This window comes from Antedon mediterranea, chromosome 7 (genome assembly GCF_964355755.1).
Source record: "Antedon mediterranea chromosome 7, ecAntMedi1.1, whole genome shotgun sequence".
Classification (NCBI taxonomy): domain Eukaryota; kingdom Metazoa; phylum Echinodermata; class Crinoidea; order Comatulida; family Antedonidae; genus Antedon; species Antedon mediterranea.
In genome coordinates, this window is record NC_092676.1 from 2,329,992 (window position 1) to 2,352,053 (window position 22,062).

At 33.5% G+C, this 22,062-nt stretch overlaps 3 protein-coding genes across 4 annotated transcripts in view; 2 read left to right on the top strand and 1 right to left on the bottom strand.

Annotated features, from left to right (window-relative positions):
* Window positions 1-22,062, top strand: part of LOC140055645 (macoilin-1-like) — a 67,893-nt gene that overhangs the window by 39,831 nt on the left and 6,000 nt on the right. Inside the window, exons 2-8 of one of the 2 annotated variants that reach the window (XM_072100997.1) lie at window positions 12,377-12,490; window positions 17,097-17,238; window positions 17,912-18,038; window positions 18,493-18,625; window positions 19,082-19,263; window positions 19,922-20,402; window positions 21,091-21,249. In XM_072100997.1, coding sequence (XP_071957098.1) covers window positions 12,411-12,490; window positions 17,097-17,238; window positions 17,912-18,038; window positions 18,493-18,625; window positions 19,082-19,263; window positions 19,922-20,402; window positions 21,091-21,249 — 1,304 coding nt within the window. In that variant the 5' untranslated portion in view covers window positions 12,377-12,410. Of the gene's footprint in view, window positions 1-12,344; window positions 12,491-17,096; window positions 17,239-17,911; window positions 18,039-18,492; window positions 18,626-19,081; window positions 19,264-19,921; window positions 20,403-21,090; window positions 21,250-22,062 lie in introns of those variants that run through there. The other variant, XM_072100996.1, reaches the window with a different exon arrangement.
* On the bottom strand, window positions 2,116-3,328 carry LOC140055647 (NEDD4-binding protein 2-like 1). The gene has a single exon (XM_072100998.1). It carries the CDS (start codon window positions 2,928-2,930, stop codon window positions 2,364-2,366), a length of 567 nt encoding a protein of 188 aa, XP_071957099.1. The 5' UTR covers window positions 2,931-3,328; the 3' UTR covers window positions 2,116-2,363.
* On the top strand, window positions 7,804-11,696 carry LOC140054608 (eukaryotic translation initiation factor 1A, X-chromosomal-like). Its single transcript, XM_072099666.1, has 5 exons — window positions 7,804-7,981; window positions 8,578-8,661; window positions 9,041-9,144; window positions 9,242-9,472; window positions 9,924-11,696. The coding sequence occupies exons 1-5, from the start codon at window positions 7,966-7,968 to the stop codon at window positions 9,927-9,929; spliced, it is 441 nt and encodes a 146-aa protein (XP_071955767.1). The 5' UTR covers window positions 7,804-7,965; the 3' UTR covers window positions 9,930-11,696.

Here is a 22,062-nt window from a genome sequence, read left to right on the forward strand (position 1 = left end):
AACAAATGCGGTTGTAAGCAATTAAAAGCGCTCGAAAAGTCAACGAAGAGTGCCCTGACAAACGTATTCCTAGTGTCAATATGCTGAAAAATATTATGCAAGAAAAGAATAATAGCGTCATCAGTTCCTCTCTTGGGTCGGTAGGCAAATTGAGTAGGATCAATCGATACGCCCACTTGGTCAAGTATACGATTCAAAATAATGCGTTCAAAACACTTCAAAACATTTGAAGTGATTGCGACTGGTCGGTGATCGTTTTGGGTTACTGGATATTTTATTTTCGGAATCGGTCTAATTTCTGAAGTTTTCCAGATCTTAGGAATTTTTCCACATTCCATGGATGTATTAAAAATATCGCAGAAAACTCCTGACAGTTGGTCACAGCATGACTTTAGAACCAGATTTGGAACATAGTCTGGACCTGTCGCCTTATTTATTTTAACTTTCTTAAAACCCGATCGAACCTCTCCTTTATTTATTACGATTTTTCCACTCACCTCCTTTTCCTTATTTAATTGTTCCTTTAAATCATCTATCTCTTTTGAAAAATCATGTTGATCAAAACGGCAAAAAAATGTGTTAAGATCATCTGTAGTATTCGACTCATTTTTTGGCTGTGACGACTTCCTTTTATTTTGACTACCATAGCCAGTGATATCCTGCATGGTTTGCCAAGCCGCTTTAACATCGTTTCCTTTAAAACTTCGTTCTAACTTTCTTTTGTACTTTGCCTTATTCTTTTCAATTTCTAATGCAATCTGTTTTTGCTTTTCTTTCACTATATCTATATATATATTGGTAATGACTGACAAACTGACGTGCCTCTTCTGACAGTTTCTGCATTCAACAAGGCAATACATTCGCCAAGGCAATACATGTAGGCAAATGGACAATAAGTCAATGATCGTTGGAACCACAAAGCAGTCAGGTGAATATTGAATATTTGCAAACGCATTTTTTAAATATATAAAGAAACAGAAAGTCTACTGTTCTTCAATATTCAAAAGTAAAAATACTTTGCTGGAAAATGAATGGACATTTTAAAGATAGTCCGTCAAATTTACATTTGTTTCAAAGATACAGTTCTGGTGCTGGAACAAAAATAGTACATTATATATACAATATAACAGTTAAATACTGTAGCACAAAGTATCATCATTTGAAATGTGAATCAGCATATGATCGGCTTTAGGGAAATCTTGACAATGCCTGGAGTATTTTCATAAAACTGATAATTGTGTTTTTTTAGTTGTTCTTGGACAGCTTGTCTAATTCTAGCAATACCTTGAGGGCTGTTCTTGCCTCTCCCTGTTATCACTGACAAGTGGAGAGTCTTTGGCTTTTGTTCCATCACCTTCAGTTCTTGCTTCTTCTTCAACAAAGCTTCCTCCAACACATTGATGGCTTCATCAACGTGAAAGTGATGCAAGTCTAGGATGTTTGACTTCAAGTAATTCTTATTTAAAGTCTGATGAATTCTGTTAGCTGCATCTTGATTTGCCTCTTTGATTTTCTCCTTATGTTCACGACCCTTTTCGGCATAATAGGAAGCAAGTTGTCCCTGTCCTTTCTGGTGTGCCTCAGACGCTTTTTGTAAACATTCAGCCTGGAGTCGCCTGTGCAGAATTGCATGGACACGGAAATCCACATACTCTGCATCGTCCGGGTAATCAATATCCAACTCTTCATTTTTATTGAGTTGGTGGTCAACAGTGTCAGAGGTCCCCTTCTGGATTTCTTCTTCTGCCTGAAGCAGCAGCTGTTTCTCAAGCTCTTCTCTTGCTTTGGCAGAGAGCACGATGTGGATTGGTTCAGGATGCAAGTTGTACGAGCTCTCAATATTACGAATGGTATTACTAAGATTGTACTGGCTAGCAGAGAAGAAGTTCTCTAAAACGTCTTTATCAATTTTTGGAAATCTTTTGAACAGCATGCAATATTTAAATTATCTTGCACTTGTGAAGCCTTTGATGAAATATCCAAATCAGTGGCGATGTCAGAAGGAATACAAGGCTTCGCAGCAAAGCTTTCCTCTTGTAAAGCTGTCGCTCTTTCCTATTGGATACACATTTACTGCAGCAGCTTTACGAGTTACTGCAGTAACTTTGTGATTTGATTCTAATTGGTTCACATCATCGAAAAATATGTCTGGTTCAACCTCAAACGAATCTCTATGTATGTTTCTGTCGATTTCGTCATCATCACTTATTTATATTTTATCTTCTTTGATAAGAGAATGAATACGTTTCTTATTACTGATTCTCTTGGTTTCTGAACTAGTCCCTTGGTGAAGTGGTCTATCAGGGGGCACCTTCTTAATCTTCACCTCTGACCTTTGATCTACAGAACTTTCCTCCGTAGTGTTAAAACCAGCGCAGTAACAATATTATTCTTTCTTTTGGAACCCCATGAACACATCGCTTTGCCAACTGATTCGGATTCCGTTTCCATGACGTATCTGGTTCCCTTATCACAACATGATAATTCATCTTTTTTGCCATGTCTATGTATGGCCTCATTTCATGTTTTTGTATGTTTGTATTATCAACTATCACAGGAGTTATTCCTTTCTCTAAAGCCTCATAGACTCTTTTCTGGTTCCATTCATGTGCCTTTGTTAACAGCTCTCTTTTATACTCATAATCTCCATTACGTTTCATGAAATAATCATCTGTACTGTATATGGCTCCCTCTCTCTGCAACTTCCTGGCTAATGTAGTCTTTCCAGATCCTGGAAGGCCTCTCATCAAGCATAACACTTTACCATCTGGTAATCTTTCTGGTTCTTCAGGACTAGTTGTTTCCGTCTTCTTCTGAGTTTTGTAATTTGTGGTTCGAATCTTCGGCCAGATTGGCACATCACTGACATTCACTGGTTTTGGTATCATTGACTCCTCTTTAGATGATATCTTGGATGGGACATTGTCCATTATCACAGATGTTCTATTACTGTCATTTTCATCAATGCTTTCCTTACTTAACTGACCTTTTGGTTCTGAATCCTTCTTACTTTTATTCTTTCTTTTCTTCTTCTTAGTACCTTAACCGGCATTTGTTGGTCTGCGGCTCAAAACTGGACTACCAAGATGACTATTCGGTGGTGTAGCATTTGATTGCATGTAATGGTCAACAGGACTGACCGGTTGCACAGGTAGTAGAACATAAGGAACAGTACAGGCACTTACTAATACATACTTGCTTGCTTCATGGCCATTAGGTTGTTGAAAAGCTAACTTTCCACCAGATGATGGCACTATCAACTGAACCATAAAATGTACAATATCAATATGTACTGGATATTGCTGGAAACTATGAAGTTGGTCATTAGAATGAAAGAACATTTTATATGCAAGCAAATTTACACTTTTTTTATATAACAATAAATACTGTAGCACATAAAGTTATGGTAGAAAAATGAAAGCAATACTGGATATGAAACTTTAGACTTTACTTTTACTTTTAAGGATAGGTGTATTTATAGATCCGGCCATGGCGGTACACAAGAGAGGAGGTTGCGTAGTTTAAACAGTTACGTAATATGGTCGCTACACATGTGACTTAAACCCAGGACCCTTTGAGTGGTAGCCAAGCATCATAACCATCAAGCCACAACTCAACTCCTCGGTTTAGCCTGCCTTTCAATCTAAGGTTACAGTAATTACTATTTTCATTATACACTTTTTATTATTATCGGGGAGAAAAATAATAAATGTTGTGATAAAAATAAAACAATACCTAACTGAGTTTGTCTACTCCCCAGGATGATTACACTACAGTACCTTTGAATTCCTAATATCGAAGCTTTCCCGACCCCACAAAGGTTATCTATAGCTTTGCGTGCATGGCCTTTGGCCCGTTGGGAATCAGGCTTCTCTGTCAGGCTATTCCTCACGCACACAATACAGAAAATATAAAATAATTATTATGTCATAAATCCATGCTGATTCATATACTTTTTACATTTTTTTGAAACATAGATTGATGATATTTCGGCATACCTTTTGCAAGTGATGGCAGAGAATGTGCCTGATGCAAAGTAAGCAAAACCATTACTCTAAAAAATGATACAAAATACAAAATCTACACACATTATATTATAATGATTATAAATGAAACAACATAAGCTGGGTTACATGAATTACTAATTAATAATTTACAAACTAATGTATACGGTATTTCTTTCTGAAGAAAACGGCACCAAAAATATTTTCGTAATCCAGAAAGATGTTTGAACGTAGAACGAGACCGATTGGGATTTGGAACAATGAAGTAAGTGAACATAATATTTTCAAGAAAAGCAATTAAACAATTTAATGCATTGTGATGTGATTATGTCCGACGTTTAAATAATTTTTATATTTCTCTGTTTTACATATAGGCTCTCTATCATTTAATGGTAGAATTACATAAAAAAAAGACACGTGGCAAGACCCAAGGTAAAAAATAACGACCAGTTAGTATTTATTATTGAAATATTTGGGTATAGTGTTCTACATAGTGTAGTATTCCCCTAACCCTTAACCTTACCTTACATGAAACAGACACCAAATATATTCATCAGAACGTAGGCCTATTACCCAATTTCATTGTAATATCAATATCGACCAGGAAATGATAAATAATATCGGTGGCAATTTCATTTTTGTTTTAGTTTACAATCTACGTTCGATACTGAACCAATCATATTTGTTTAACATTTTAACAGAAAACCATATACAACCAAACGTATAAGCTGCATACGCAATCTGCCACTGTCAGCCACAAGACTTGACAATCATTGTCGTGAAGATATTCTGTAAGTAACGATTTTTTGTCATTTACCTCAGAAGACTGTTGAAATACTGTATGTGTGTATAGCATTGAATTGCGTGGTGGTGTGAAGGAATGTGTGACCGAAAAATAAAGAAGTCACAAGTTCACATTTTTATTTAATCCCAATATTGTTTATATAAAAAAAAAGATACAGGAGATCTTTGTGTAACACATTACCCTAAATTATTGTCCAATACAACTTTTTGGTGCGACCCTTAAAGAATACGGAATAAAATAAATATTTTTTTTTTTACTTTTTCTTTTATAGAAATACCAGCAATTATATGCGATGTGTTGCGGCGAAAGAAGGCATTATTTATTTTGTACAAAAAAAAAATTTCTTCAGCTACGTCGAAGAAGCAGACGCGGCCTGTAGAGCCACAGAATTCAGTCGCCGGGAATTCATCAGATCGCATAAAGCATGAAATCAGTTCCTCTAAGCTTACGAATGTTGAGTTTTCCGGTTGATCTGGTTTAAAAAAAAATTACATTATTTTTTGTAAATACTTTTTTTCAAACCTAATTTTCCAATAAACATGAGTTAAATTAAAGTATGTTATGTTGTCTTTTGTTCTTGATCAGCTCGCTATATATAGGCCTATCGTTCATATTGTAGCAAGTCGGAGGGGGAGGAGGTACGAAAAAATTCTAGTGAAGCTGTTACGTCATTTAACATTAGCTTAAATAACATATAAAATAAAATACCGTAAATCTTCTAATAGTAACCGACACTCTAATACTAATAGTAACCCCCTTCTAATAGTAACCAACACTCTTATAGTAATCCCCTTCTATAGTAACCAACCTTATGTAAGTCAATCTATAATAATAACCCACTACTCTAACAGTTACCCATGGGTTTTTGTCACAAAAACTGTTGACAAAATGACTGCTCGTGATGCAGCCGTATTTTGAAAATAAGGAGATAATGCATGTTGATCTTGGTAGTGGCGCAGGATTGAGTGTTTTTTAGTTTATAAAATAAAGTCAGAATTCAACCAATTTGTTTATTCATACTGTTTTATTATTTTGTTATGAGTTGCTGACCGGAAAAGTTAAAGGTGGGACTATTTTCAGGTGCCTAATTTAAGATTAGTAATTAGTATAGTAACCCACTACTCTAATAGTAACCCCCTTCTAATAGTAACCAACCTAAAAAAAAGAATAATAACCCAGGGTTACAATTAGAAGATTTACGGTAAGCATATTATTTCAAAAAATTTCATTTATTTGCCAACAGAGGGCTTAAATTGTTTATATCGTTCGCGTGGCAAGAAACATTTTTTTGGGTGCATATTTGGCATATCATACGATTTTGCGGACCGTGACCGAGCACTTTTGCTTTCGATCGATCCGACAAAATCAAAATAAGCTGATTACTTTTGTGCTTTATTTTTCAAATAATGATGTAATAATAATTCAACATTTATTAGTTTCTATCAATGGTATAACAATACAATAAAAAGAGAATACTTGTCACGCAAGACCCATAAACAAAAGAAAAAAATACATTTGTATATAATTATTTTTTACGAAAAGTTGGGAGAGAGGAAGAGTTAACAATACTAGTATCTAATTGATTCCAATTTAAAGGGCCAGAAACAAATAAAGTGGGAAGAACTAGTTAATCTTACAAAAGGAATAGTTAACTGAAACTTATGAACAGTACTTCTTAAATTATGACCATGGTTGAAATCAGCAGTGTTAAATAAATTCATCATGGGAGAAGGAAGATTGTGATGTGATGGATAGTCAGCAGCCCAAATAATGTTACAATAATAAAGATGAGGTAAAATTAAAGAATTATATAGTGAAATAAGGATACGCCAGGGAAAAGTGTGCTTAAGATTATTTATAATCCCAATTGTTTTAGAAATTTTATTTGCAATATGATTCTGATGACTGGTCCATCTCAAGTTTTCCTGGATTAAAACACCAAGGAACATAGTCTCTGACGTTTGTTTAATGTTATCTCCATTAATAAATATATTGTAATCAGTAAGGTCTAACGATTGACGTTGTGTATGAAAAAGAATGTAATTGGTTTTCATGGAGTTTATAAGGAGTTTATTTGAGATGAACCAGTCATTATATTTTGACAATTCATTATTAACTATAGAAAATAAAACATGGTGATGTCACAACAGGGATATCGATACATTTAATATTGTTGTTAATTTTGCAATAGTACCTAATTTGGCGCCTTAGACGCCAAATCAAGTGCGGTACCTCATTTGGCAGTGGTACCTCATTTGGCGTGAAAAAGCCAATGACGAGAACAGACGTTTTCATTTTCCCTGTTGGACGTCGCTTGTCTTTGTAGACTTTGGGCGGGTATGAATCAGGCATATTTCTTTTCAGATCCATCTTATGTGCTCTTAGGCTTTATCATTTCTAACCTTGACGGTGCCCGGTAGTTGACGGGAACTGTCTATTCGTCAGTTTTTAACTAAATAAATTACATAAATGCTATTTGGATATTTAATTGTTAGTAGTGTAGTTGATAGCATTTTGTATCATGAAAACACTACCAGGCTTAAATTAGTAGTGTGACCGTCACAAAAAGTTATAGTATAGGCCTATATCATGCGGTGTCCTACTTACCAAAGATACAGTACTGTTTTAGGTTTTACTCTCTTCTGACATATATTTTTTGACCCAACTAAACATATTTGTTGTTCCAAACTTTCTGACTCGTGAAGCTTTTCAATATCTGTAAAATGAAAAAATGTCTATCCAAAAAAATCCAAAAATGTGATTTAGAAACTTATTTATATCCTGTCTAAGAAATCAGCTTTTCATGTCTAGGAATTATATTAACTAAACAGATATCTTGGAAATCTTCAGTTGTCCTTATTGAAGTTACATAAATAATGAAAGTAAAGGTTATTTTACATGAAGTTGCATAAACACGGAAACTTTGATTGCGCAATTTCAGCATTACCAGTTTTCTATTAATAGAGATGAAGCCCGCCATCATTAAGGTTTACGCATGCTCAGTTTACCCGGTACCACACGATTTGCACGATTTCGCGTTCTCAGCTCTCTGTAATTAATAAATTTCATTACTAAATTTGATCATTCTTACATTCAAACGTTTACTGATTTTCGTGATAAATTATTACCGTTAGTTAATAAACTCAGAGATTAAATATGCCGAAGAATAAAGGTAATTTATAACGACTATTTAAAGAACTAAACCAAAATGATTTCCCTGTGAACGTATTGTATGTAAGCCTCCGAGTATTATATTGATAGACCTACCTACTAGCTAGTAGCTAGGCCTAGGCCTAGGCCTTAGTTAGTGAGCCGTGTAGAGATAGAGGAGGCATGACTGGCCCGCCTAAGCTAACATTACTCTGTAGGCCTACTGTTTGTGTAGAACTTAATTAGGTATGGCTAGTTTTTGTTTGGGCTGGAAAGAATTTAAGTAAGATAAAATTAAAATATTCTTTTGTTTAAAATAAATTAAAATTTTGGTTAGCCTGGCCCTAGAGTAGCTAGGCCTAGGCCCTAGGCCAGGCTAGGTAATTAATATATCCAGGGAGTTAACAACTCCCTGATATATCTACTATACTATTCCATCTGTTATATATTTAATTGTGCTATTGTGTTTATTTACTTTGTTATATATAGCGGAATCTTTTAAAATATATGCCACAAGAAATTCTGCCATCCATATGTTGCTAATAATTGTGTTGAACAGTATGTTGACATTAATAAACTCACATAATTATAGAACTCAATTATAATATTATACTTCAGGAAAGGGAGGAAAAAATCGAAGAAGGGGAAAGAATGAAAATGAAGATCAAAAAAGAGAATTGGTTTTTAAGGATGATGGCCAAGGTAAAACATTGTTTAATAATATTATGTTCTGATCCTGAAGAATTGTAACATTTTAATATTTTTCCAATTTCTCTTCAGTTCTCTAGGTGGTAGAAGATTGATCTACTTGACTCTGATAGCTGGTGGTTCCATCCCATAATAGGAGCTCCCATAGAAATCATGAAGAAGCGCTGCTTATTGATCCTTAAGAGAACGACTGTGATAGCTTTTCCACTTGTGACCTTTTAAACTCGTGACCTTTATGTTTAACATGATAATTATGTATCTCTTCTCAATTTTAGAATTAGCCTGTAAAGTAAATTTGGTAATCTGCATCTTTTTTTCGTATCCACAAGTCTTCTTTTGTTTAAAATATATACATTTCTTTTTGTGTTTTTAGAATATGCTCAAGTTATAAAGATGCTTGGAAATGGTAGATTAGAAGCAATGTGCATTGATGGCGTAAAACGATTGTGTCACATTAGAGGAAAACTGAGGAAAAAGGTTTGTATTAACCTTTGACCGAGTTAACTCGGTCAATCGTTAACTCAATCGTGGGTAAATTAGTCTTGATTAACATATGTTTATTTATTGTGTGTAGGTTTGGATAAACCAAGCAGACATAATTCTAGTTGGTCTACGAGATTACCAAGATGCTAAAGCTGATGTCATATTAAAATACACGCCGGAAGAAGCAAGGAATTTGAAAACGTACGGAGAACTTCCAGATACATTTAAGATTAACGAGACGGTGACATTTGGCGAGGAAGATGATAACGAGATCACATTTGATTTTACCGAAGGAGGTGCTGATGACGAAGAAATTGATAATGTAGGTCATTTTTAACTGAGGTCAACTCTCCCAATACCAAACATTTTTTAACTGGTTCAAACTTTTTTTAACGAAAACATTGTTTTGTTGGATGCAATTTTTAGTAGTGTCATAAAATTTGAGACATATAATCAAAATTTTAGTTTTGCAATAGTGTTAAAAATTAGTTTGTGAAAGTTTTGCGGATGTTTGGTTTCTTGGGAGTTTTCATCAAGTCATAATGAATAAAAAGACTACCCAATAACAAAAACTGATCCATTAACTTTGATGGTTGAAATGCTTGTCCATCAATGCCATAATCCCTGGTTCAAATCTTGTGTAATAGAGTATAATAAATAATAATAATCTGAATATTTATGAGGCGCAATCTTTACCAATTGTTTTCACAGTATAATTTATTTTTGTATATAATTACTAGTTTAACTTTGTTATTTTTATGTTTTTTCTACAGTTGTAGATGAGGGGACATGACACAAAGTGGATGGTTATAGCCAGTGTATGATGTAGTTGCAGCAAGCTAAACAGCAACTTGTACAAAAATGGGAAAGAAACAACTTTATTTAGTATGTTTGTCTTCAGTCAAGGCATGTGATAGGCTTGTTGTTCCATGGAATGGACTGTTTCATCCGCCGGAAATAAACCCTAAATGATACAAGCGTTTTTATATGTAGATTATATCAGAATTATATCATGAACAGACAAAGCTGTTTTCAGTGATATGGACTTATTAAGCAAATATAAAATAGTTAGTTACGTGTATTAATCAGTTCATTACGTGTTATAATATGTGGTCCATCGAAGTTATTTTCTAGAAAGAATCACTCATCAATTATTGCTTGGTGCTTATCTTGTTGCTTACCGATCCAAAGGTTTTGGTTCAAGTCCTTGCTGTCGTTAGTTTGGAAAGCATTGGTTTATTTCTATGGCGTTTAATGCTGTTCTGATGTTGAAATATCAATAAAAAATGTTGGTAATACCATGGAGTAATAACTAATTATTACTCCATGGTAATACTTTGTATATAAATCATTTTTATTAAGCAGTTTTTGTGATCTGCTGTCAACTTTTTTCTGGAGAATAACTGGATATATTGTACTGCCTTAATTAATTCCATCTATTTTGTGAGATTTTTGTTGGTATATATTTAGCATCTTAATCTGCCAATGAAACAATGGCAGGCCAAGTATTTCTTTTGTATGAAGCATAAACTAATTATTTCAAACGTAAGTTTATCAAAAATTGTATTCGTAGTAAATATTAATGTGATTGTTCTTCCAAACTGTTAAGTTTCTAATTAAAGACCAATTAGGACCTAAATAAAAATGTACAGAATGGCCTGTTTGCTTATTATGTTGAACACACAATGTTGAATTTGTAACAGGATATTAAGACTCACTAAATATTGTATTATTCTTTTATGCAAGTATCTAAAGCTCTGTCTACACTGTCAAATATGCCATATATGGACACGGTGATGTCATATCACTACCATATTTGGGCATATCACTACCATATTTGGGCATATCATACTTTTTTGATAGTGTAAGACAGAGCTTAAGAGCAGGTGTTCTTTGATTTGATTCTAATAGAATAAGAATTTATATAAATATAAAATGCTAATGTTTATCTTTATCAAATGATATATGGATATGATGGTGTCATCAATACCATATTCGGTCATATCACTAGTATATTTGGACACACTTTTTTATCAAACTAGTTTGATAGTATAGACAGAGCTTTTGTGCTTTTTGGTACTTACTGATTGATTATTGGTTTAGTGATTGATAACTGATCGATTAATAGATGAAATCGATTGGCTTACACTGTAGATTAAATATATTTACTGACAATCATATGCTGTAGTAAGAATTTAAAACAAGATAGGTATATAAGTTGTTTTTATATTGATTATATACGAGGCCCATGGATATCCCATGGACTTATTTATAAGCCACTGGATAGATGATTGACCTATTTATAAGCCCATGGATAGACCATTGACCTATTTATAGGCCCATGGATAGACATACATCTGTTGAGGGTGCACTAAGAGGGTCATGGAAAGATAGTTGAGGATATGTCTGTATTTCAAACTTTTTCAGGGGTGTCTAGAAAACTTAATTTTACTTCTTGGTATTATATCTGAGTTTTCTAGGCACCCTCTATGAGCCCAAATGCATTACTAAGTACATCGTGAATAAAAAATATAAATTGGTTACCACATTGTTTAAAGATTTCTTTTATTTATTGGTGTAATTTAAATTTCAATATTTTGCTATGGGAAATGCAAGTTATATTACAATTAAAGGCAGTTATGCGTGCACGGTACACGCATAACTGCCTTTAATCCTTTGATCTTAAGTCTGGCTGCAACAAATATCAACAATACTGTACTATGTGCATATTCTCTACTGTGCGAGGTGTCTGTTAAGGGCCATGGAACTGATCGTGTTGCAGCCACAGATAAACCCTTTGATCTCCGGAGATCAGCATCCTAGATTGCCTTGGTTTAAATAATAAAAATCATCCTTGTGCATAATTTTTTTTTATTATACTTAAAAATAATAGTGATTTTAAAATGTTTGTGTTTAGTTCTTTTTTTATTTCTTTTAATATCAGTTTTGTTTGAATGTGTAATTCACCTGTTAGAAATATGCTGAACAAATTATATCACAGAAAAAACAAGAAAATGTTATGTAATAGTCTCAGTACTGAATAGTCTCTGCTCAGTGCAGACTTTATTGTGATTTTTGGGATCGAATTTCATGAACGCCGCAAGAGTGACGTCTACTGCGCAAACTCAGTACAAATCTCCGTCAATGAACTGTCTGCTGCCAACTTCGCACAAAAAACTAGGCCTAACATACTGTATGCTGACTGTACATTGCTTTATATTTTCAGCAATATTTGTGCAAAATTGGCAAAAATTGGGAATATGAAGAGGCGCAATGCCGATTGTGGCAGATTAAAACGTCCAATTAAGCGTAACAAGATCACAGAAAACATATATGGAAGGTAACTTTTATAGATTATTTGTCTCTCTTCTTTCCACATCTTTTTCTTTCTACCTAGTTTTTACGGTGGCGGCGACAGAGATGAATCCCGCCGCTGACGACGAGAGGGAGGCTTCTCTAACTCTGTCTACATCTAAATTGAGCCTAGCCTTCCATTATCTTTATTATTTTGCATCTTTTTTAATATTATGGTTAGAATTTGTTATAAAATCTATAGACATGAATTAAAATTCAATTTAATGTAGTGAAACAGAAGTAAAATGTGGCAATGATGGTGCATGTGCCATCTTCTAAAATTGACACCGGAAAACAAACCCATTCTCATTTTCTACATCCTACTACAGTAGCTAGGCCTAGGCCGACTTTATATAAGTCTACTACTAGTATATACTGGCTAGGCCTAGTGGTTTGACACTCTGAGTAGTAATACATCATTACTAGCCTAGGCCTAGGAATTCTGATGGATGTCAAGTTTGATTATTTAGCTACATTATGAACTTGACAATGTCAATACAAATAATGAATGAATTGTCTGATCTTAAAAATGTTATTAATATTAAAAATATTCAATATTAGGCCTAATACTTAAAAATTAGATTGTTCTTAAATTCATTATGACATATATAAATACTAATAGGCCTTATAGTCTATGGATCAACCTGAGTTTTCGGCATGTATTGAATATAGGACTATTCCATTATTATTTATAGGGGTGTTAGTCAATATGTTGGGTTGGGTGTGCCAGGCTTGTTGAGGCTTCTATTGTTCGTGTCATTGTGCCAATTGTTTTGTATTTCACTGTGTTTGATAAAAACAAACAAAAAACTGCTGCTGCAGCCTATGTGTCTGTAAATTATATCGTATTTTACACTATATTTATATAGCCTATAGGCCCTAACATGTTTTTTTACCGTCAACAGTTAAATCATATCATGTTTTATTTTACATTTCATGTAATATTATTATATGTTTTTTTTCTCAACAGCCGAATCAAGTTATATAGCCTCTTACAAATAACAAGAAAAAATACATTCAAACGTTATTCACAATAAGGAGAAAACATATACAACTTATTTAATTTATGTTTTAATTTATATAAATCCAAAGGAAAATTAATGAAACAACGACAATGATGTGGGTATCAGTGGCTGGATCTCAATAGAGATACAAAAAAAAAAGCGAAAAGCTAAATCAAAACGATAAAGTAAAACAGCCAGAAAAACAATTTATATAAATACATCCATGTTTGTTTTTTTCTCAACAGTTTATGACTTTAACAAATTCAGTACACTTAAAGGCATAAGATTAAGCAAAACATACATTGTGTAACATATTTAATTTAAGGTATATATGTTTTATTTCATCGACCCAGTTTTAAGTGTTATTTAGTAGTGTCATGTTTGGTTCAACTCAATGAGTTAGCAATGTTCGTGAGGTTCTCTCTCCAGCTGATCCTGACACAAAAACTAAAATAGTCGGAAATAAAATTGCAGAACTTTCTCTCATGCAACACACACTAACCCTTCCCCAGTACAGGATATATAGGGCCTACACTGTTAAAAAAATTCTTATAAAAAAACTGTAAATTACTGGCAATCTGGACGCCAGTAATTTACCGTAATGTAGAATTACAGGTACTGTTGAAAATAAATTACTGTAAAACTACAGTAAATTACTGTTGGTCATAAAGTCGGTTGTCTACCGTAATGTAGAATCACAGGTACTGTTGAAAATAAATTACTGTAAAACTACAAATTACTGTTAACTTGAAAGTCGGATGTCAATATAACGTAAAATCACAGGTACCGTTTCTAATAAATTACTACAGTATAATTACTGTTAATCTGAAAGTCTGTTTGTCAACAATAACGTAAAATCACGGGTACCATAAAACTACGTAAAATTACTGTCGATTTCAAAGGAAGTGGTCTACCATTAATGTAGAATAATGTTGATAAATAACTGTAAAACTACATTAAAATTACTGTCGATTTCAATGGTCAATGGTAATGTAAAATCACAGGTACCGTTATTAATAAATTACTGTAAAAGATTCAGTGAATTCCAACCAAACAAAATATTACAAAAATATAAATACCATACAAACAAAATAAATACATGCCAATAATCTTATTTCAATAACTGATTAACAATAACAAACTCCATTATAACATTTCTTTTTCTACTTGTCTAAACATCTTGTTTCTGTCATGTTCTTATGTTCCCTACAATGTTCATTGTATCTGAACTTGATCTGGGATTCTCTGTAAACGTTTCTTTTTTAAAAATAAACAATAACATTTTTATAAATCTATGCCTATATTACATAGATGTTTTCAATCTTCAAAGTACGTCTTCTATTAAAATCTGTTTATCACCTATATTTAGATTGATTTCAATATAAAATATTTAAGTAATTGATATTTACAATCGATCGAAAATCTTTAAAAAAACCAATCTATTAAAATTAGACCTACAGTACCATCTATGCTTGATCATTAAATAATTAATATGGATGTTACAATCATCAAAATATGCCTTATATTAAAATGACCATCAAATAAATGGAAGGTTTATTCCAGAGTACAGGACCTGGATGTGGTAGATGGACACTTAACAGTAAACCACAGTAAGAATGTTGTTGATCCAATAACAGGAGTCCACACTCATGTCAAAACATAGAATCCTACTGGAATCGTGAAAAATTAAAGTTAAAAAGAATAGGTGTAAACGGGAATGGTTACCGGAATACCTTGACGAATTTATGTGGCGAGAAAGATATGGCATAATATAAATTAAACAGATTAAGTAAGTTAAAATAGTATATGTTCCTTGTGCCTTATTAAATAATGTTAAAGTTCTTGTGCCTTATATTTGAATAAAGTTTGAAGAATGTATCTTTCGATCTATCAATTTTTTTCTTGTTGTTTGTAGAGGCTATTTGCAACTGTTGAGAAAAAACCAAACATGGATGTATTTATATAAATTAAAACATAAATTGGATATTTTATATAAATTAAATAAGATTAAAATGTATATGAATCTTTTTCTTGATCTTTTCTTGTTATTTGTAGAGGCTACTTGATTTAACTGTTGAGTAAAAAAACATGTTAGGGCCTATAGGCTACTGTATATAGTGTAAAATACGATATAATTTACAGACACATAATAAAAGCTATAGGCTAACTACAGCAGCAGTTTTTTGTTTGTTTTCATCAAACACAGTGAAATACAAAACAATTGGCACAATGACACGAACAATAGAAGCCTCAACAAGCCTGGCACACCCAACCCAACATATTGACTAACACCCCTATAAATAATAATGGAATAGTCCTATATTCAATACATGCCGAAAACTCAGGTTGATCCAAGTAAAATGTGGCAATGATGGTGCATGTGCCATCTTCTAAAATTGACACCGGAAAACAAACCCATTCTCATTTTCTACATCCTACTAGCTAGGCCTAGGCCGACTTTATATAAGTCTACTACTAGTATATACTGGCTAGGCCTAGTGGTTTGACACTCTGAGTAGTAATACATCATTACTAGCCTAGGCCTAGGAATTCTGATGGATGTCAAGTTTGATTATTTAGCTACATTATGAACTTGACAATGTCAATACAAATAATGAATGAATTGTCTGATCTTAAAAATGTTATTAATATTAAAAATATTCAATATTAGGCCTAATACTTAAAAATTAGATTGTTCTTAAATTCATTATGACATATATAAATACTAATAGGCCTTATAGGCTACACTGCAGTGCTGCATGACATACAGTACTTATTGTAAACACCTACAGGAACTGAGATCCAGGATTTTTTAACATAATAATTCTGTATAAAGCAGTTCATAATTTCATTTTAGTGGTCAAAAGGGGGAGCGCACATCCTGGCAGGCCTTGTCTTTTAAGGTGAGTGAGTGCGATCACTCACCTAACACTGCCCCTGAGGAGTGCTATTTACAACATTCCTTAATTTGGTAAACTTCTACACACCAAAATACAAACAGCACACCTACAGCACCCCTGAATGTATTGAGGAGTGCAATTTGTAGCACACCTATGATTTTCAAAAGACATGGCCTGTCCTGCAAATGAACCTGACTGCCCAGACACTGATACAGACCTGACACTAATGCGATTCATTGTGATCACTATAGCCCAGACACTGATACAGACCTGACACTATTGCGATACATTGGGATCACTATAGGCCAGACACTGATACAGACCTGACACTATTGCGATACATTGTGATCACTATAGACCAGACACTGATATAGACCTGTCACTATTGCGATACATTGTGTTCACTATAGGCCAGACACTGATACAGACCTGACACTATTGCGATACATTGTGATCACTATAGGCCAAAATAATTAGGACCCTAACACTCTTTCTTGGCCTCAACACATAAAAAATGTCTAAGCAATGTTGATTAAACGTCGATGGTGGGTAAAAATAGTCAATCAAGTGGGACATATTCAGTGCTTGTATTTGTATGACCATGGAACACTGTTTATTTACTATGCCCATGTTAAACTAAATATTAAAAGTAGCATTCCTTATCCACATGTATTGTTTTTTCTTATAGTACATTTATGTATTTGAAGTTTCTTATGCTATGGGGTTTGGTACTGTTTCTGGACTTCATCTTGGAGTTCCGTGTTGAGTACATTTGGCCATTGTGGTTGCTGTTTCGTAGCCTCTACGACTCATACCGATATCAAGGACTGGTGTGTATTGTTCACAGTATTAAATAAAACATATTTGTATAATTAAAACCACTAATAGTACTGTTGGGTTTTCTTTACCTTGCAAAGGTGTGTACCTCAATCCAGATGGACAGACATCAAATACTGAGTTAAGGGTCTTTTCACACCTGTTCCGGCAAATCAAAGCAAACGTCAATGTTTCGTTTTCACGATGCTCCATGCAGATATGCGCCAATCGATATGCGTGTAGCCTTGTGAAAACGAAACATTGCTGGCGGACCAGAAGCATGTCAGAACAGGTGTGAAAGACTCGTTATGCAGGGACGTACCCAGAATTTTTTGTAAATGCATCTTAGATAACTCATGAGAAAAGTATTTTATTGGTCAGATGTTTTGCCCTACTCTGACGTAACATTTATTTAGAAACAGTTCAACAAGAAATGAAAGCAGCATACATTTACAACAACTTAAATGGTAACATAAAATAAGAACTGTTTCTGGGATCAGAAAAAGAAGTAAAAGAACTTGTCAAATACTAACCCCTAAACAAAAAAACAAAAAGCAACTGCATGACAAATCATTAGCTAATGATAGATCTATAATTATAATCCTATAGTACATTGAGAATACTTCTGAAAAGCTACTCCACAGTAGTTACAATCAATTACATCTATATATACTTGTTTCTTTTCAGGCATTTTCTGTGTTTTTCGTCTTTATTGCCATTACTTCAGATATGATTTGCCTTCTCTTTATTCCGGTGCACTGGTTGTTTTTTGCTGCCAGTACTTATGTATGGGTTCAATTTGTATGGCACACAGGTAAGCTTATCTGAATGATACAATAGTGCGTCTGTATTAAGAAGGCAAATCTTGGATCCTTATTATTGCCCTTTCACTTTTGTTAGCACCTTAAAACCCATCTTATAATATATGCATCAATTAAGATACTATTTGAAATATTGATGCCTAAATTGTAAAGCTTTATCACCCATATTTTTTTGGCATTCAATTTACTCTTATTATTATATAAACAAAAGAAGATTTTTTGAAAGATAATTGTTTATTTAGATAGGCTCAATCAACGTCTTCTTTGTGTCCCCTAAATGGAAGTTTGCCATATATATTCCTTTTTATTTTCACCAACGTAAAGCGTCCCCTTAATAGGTGTTTCCGCTGAATAGGGGTGTTCCAAGCGGGAGATTTCTACTGCAATTTGTTAAATTTAATTATCTGTCTTTGTAAATTTTATTTTTTTTTCATTTTGATCATTTAGATAGAGGAATATGTTTACCAACTGTATCGTTATGGTTACTATTTGTTTATGTTGAGGCAGTAGTAAGATTACGGGAGGTGCGAACCACGATACCTTTTCATTTAGATCTGTGTCGTCCTTTTGCAGCTCATTGGTAAGTTACGTGACTTCCGTATTCACATTAAATATACAGTAGAATCCCTATCAAGAGGATATCTTCAGGACCAAATTATTCCCATATTTAGGTGTGTCCCCTGAATAGTGGATTAGCTATAGGAGAGATAATGGAATGGCAGATGCAGATTTGTTTTTGTATCCTGAAATATACAGTATAGCAGTAAGGAAACATCTTCGGAACCCAACAAAGTATCCCATATTTGGGTGTGTCCCCTGAATAGTGGATTAGCTATAGGAGAGATAATGGAATGGCAGATGCAGATTTGTTTTTGTATCCTGAAATTTACAGTATAGTAGTAAGGAAACATCTTCGGAACCCAACAGAGTATCCCATATTTGGGTGTGTCCCCTGAATAGTGGGTTGGCCATAAGCGAATGGAATGGCAGATGCAGAATTGTTTTTGTATACTGAAATATTTTTCTTTTTTTCTAGCATTGGCTATCCTGTAGTTACGCTTGGTTTTGGTTTTAAAAGTTATGTTGGATATAAAATGCGATTGCGGAAACAAAAAGAAGTAGAAAAAGAAAATGAGTTTTATATGCAGCTTTTACATCAAGCTTTGCCGCAAGAACAGCAGCAACAGCAGCAGCAAGCTACAACTGAAAAACCTAAAGGTACTATCACCTCTGTCAGAGAAGGTTATTCACCTTGTCAGTTTTTAAAAAACTAAAAAACACTTATCCTGTTAGTACAATACCCACTGCTTCCTTGGGCTTAAATCTAACCCTAGCCATCAGTGGCAAGTTCAGTGTTGTATGAATGCCAGGCTAGTAATCTAATTTGAGTCTCACCCAATATTTACTTAACATAAAGTTTAATTACATCAGAGTAGGGCAATAACATCTTAAATAATCAGCCACATTAAATACAAAATAATGATGAAATTGTTAAAGATGTATTGTCCCCCCCCCCCCCAAAAGGAAGATTAATTAAATGAGACTTTGAATAAGTTATTTTGTAGTTTTAATAAAGTTAATCACTTCTGTAGAAAAAAAACGAAAAAAAATAATGTTTTCACTTATAAAATAACATAATAAATGGTTAAATTCAACCACAATTCCATTGGCTGGCAGCAAATTTGACAATTTTTGCCATAAATTACAGTTTTTTCAGGTAAATAATTTTTTTTTCAATGTAATTTTTGGTCAAAGTGGGTAACTATTATGTGACATTGAAATGGCATATTAAAAAAAAATTTTTTTTAAAGTATTATTCAGGGCGACAATACATCTTTAAGGAATTTGTAAACAATATTCTATGTTTTTTTTGCAGCTATTTTGTCAACAACAAAGTCCGATGAAAAGGATAGTTCTCAAGCAAGCAGTAATGTTAAACCAAAAGGGTCGCCGTCGCAGAAAACTGTCGACGGTGAAAATGTAAAAGATAAAGAACAAGCTAAGAAGCTTGCATCCACAAACAATCTAAACTTAAAAACAGGAGAGCCAGATGAAAGGAAATTAACACAACGCATTGTCAATAGCTATGAAGGAACATCAGAAAACATTATGAATGAACACACGCTTGCGAAAAACAATAAACACGTTGTGACAAACGGCGTGAGTGGTAAACACAGAAGTAGTGCTGCTGCGGCGGCGTCTAGGGAGAGTATGAGAGAAACGCAGGGAAGCACAAAGAAAGGAAAACAATATTCCAGTAAAGTAGAAAATAAAGAAAAGGAAGTGAACGTATCAGCTGATATGCAAATATCTAATGGTGCGGCAACTTCAGTATCAAAAGATGAAAAAACAGCTAGGTATTCTTTACATTTTTTAAATATCTCATTAAACAAATTTTAAATAAATGTACTGATTTTATTACATAGCCCCAGTGATGACGATGATGTTATGATCATCATTACAGCCATGTCGATGATGTCATGATCATCATTATAGAAATATCGATGTCAGGATATTGAGATAGGCTTGAGAAATGCAGTGCTCTGGGAAACAATTAATGGAATATACACTTTAATTAAATGCTTTAATATCTGATTACTGTAGAATCACTCAGTTATAACCCCAATTTACAGTAACCCGCATTAACCTTTAAACTTATTCAAGGAAGTGAAATGATGTACCAGAGCTCCAAATCTTGAAATTAGCAAATGAGAATAAAAAAATGTCTTTCTTAAGCTCTGTCTACACTATCAAACTTTATGTGACAAAAAATGTAATGTGCCCATATATGGACACGATGATGTCATATCACTACCATATTTGGGAACATCATAACCATATTTGGGTACATCACATTTTTTGTTGTCAAATTAGTTTGATAGTGTAGACAGAGCTTTATACAATGCCTTGCTAGACCTATCGTATTTACCCTATTTAGGCCTATTAGTACTATTATATCTATCCTATACAATGTCTATCCTATTTAACCTACGGTATATATTGCTTTGCTAGGCCTATTAGTACTAAGTTGTTACATTGTTGCAGATATGAAGTGGACATCAAAAGGTTGAAAGCCGATTTACAGGGTAGTCGTCAAAATGAAATTGAGATGAAAGCCATCGTGAAATCATTAAGAGCGCAAGAAGAAGTTATTATGGCCGAGATAGATCAAATTAAAAAGGATAACGAGCAGTTACAAACTAAGTAAGAAAACTCATTATTATTTCCAGAATTCGTCGTCAGTAAGTTGTCACAAAGAGGAATAAATGTTTATTAGATCAAATTAAAAAGGATAACGAGCAGTTACAAACTAAGTAAGAAAACTCATTATTATTTTGCAGAATTCGTCGTCAGTATGTTGACACAAAGATGTAATAAATGTCTTCATTTTTATTTCTCATTTTCACAGTTTTTTATAAATTAAAAAAAAATTTTACAAATATTAATTATGTGTGCTATTGCTTTTTGTATTATGAACATTTCAGTGAATTCTTGATTATAACGCAGACATAACAAATGTCAAAATATATTTATTTTGATTTAGTATGTTTTATTTATATATTTTGCGTGAACACCAATTAAAAGATATAAATACAAGTAATAAATGAATAGATTCAAACACAAATCAAGAATATTTAATTTAAGGTGTATTTAAGTGAAAGATTGTTATATTTTCAACCTCTAGCACAATTTCATCTTTGATTCAATCTCTTGTCTACACTATAAAAGTTTATGTGACAACAAAATGTGATGTGTCCATGGACATGATGATGTCATATCACTACCAAATATTTGGGTACATCATGCTTTTTTTGTTAGTGTAGACAGAGCTTTAGGTTATAGATGCAGACCTTGTCTTTTGAGTTCAGCGAGTGCGATCGCTCACCTAACACACTCCTAAACTGCCCTTGAGGTGAGCGAGTGCGATCACTCAGCTAACACACTCCTAGACTGCCCTTGAGGTGAGCGAGTGCGATCACTCACCTAACACTCCTAATATGCCCTTGAGGAAAATTT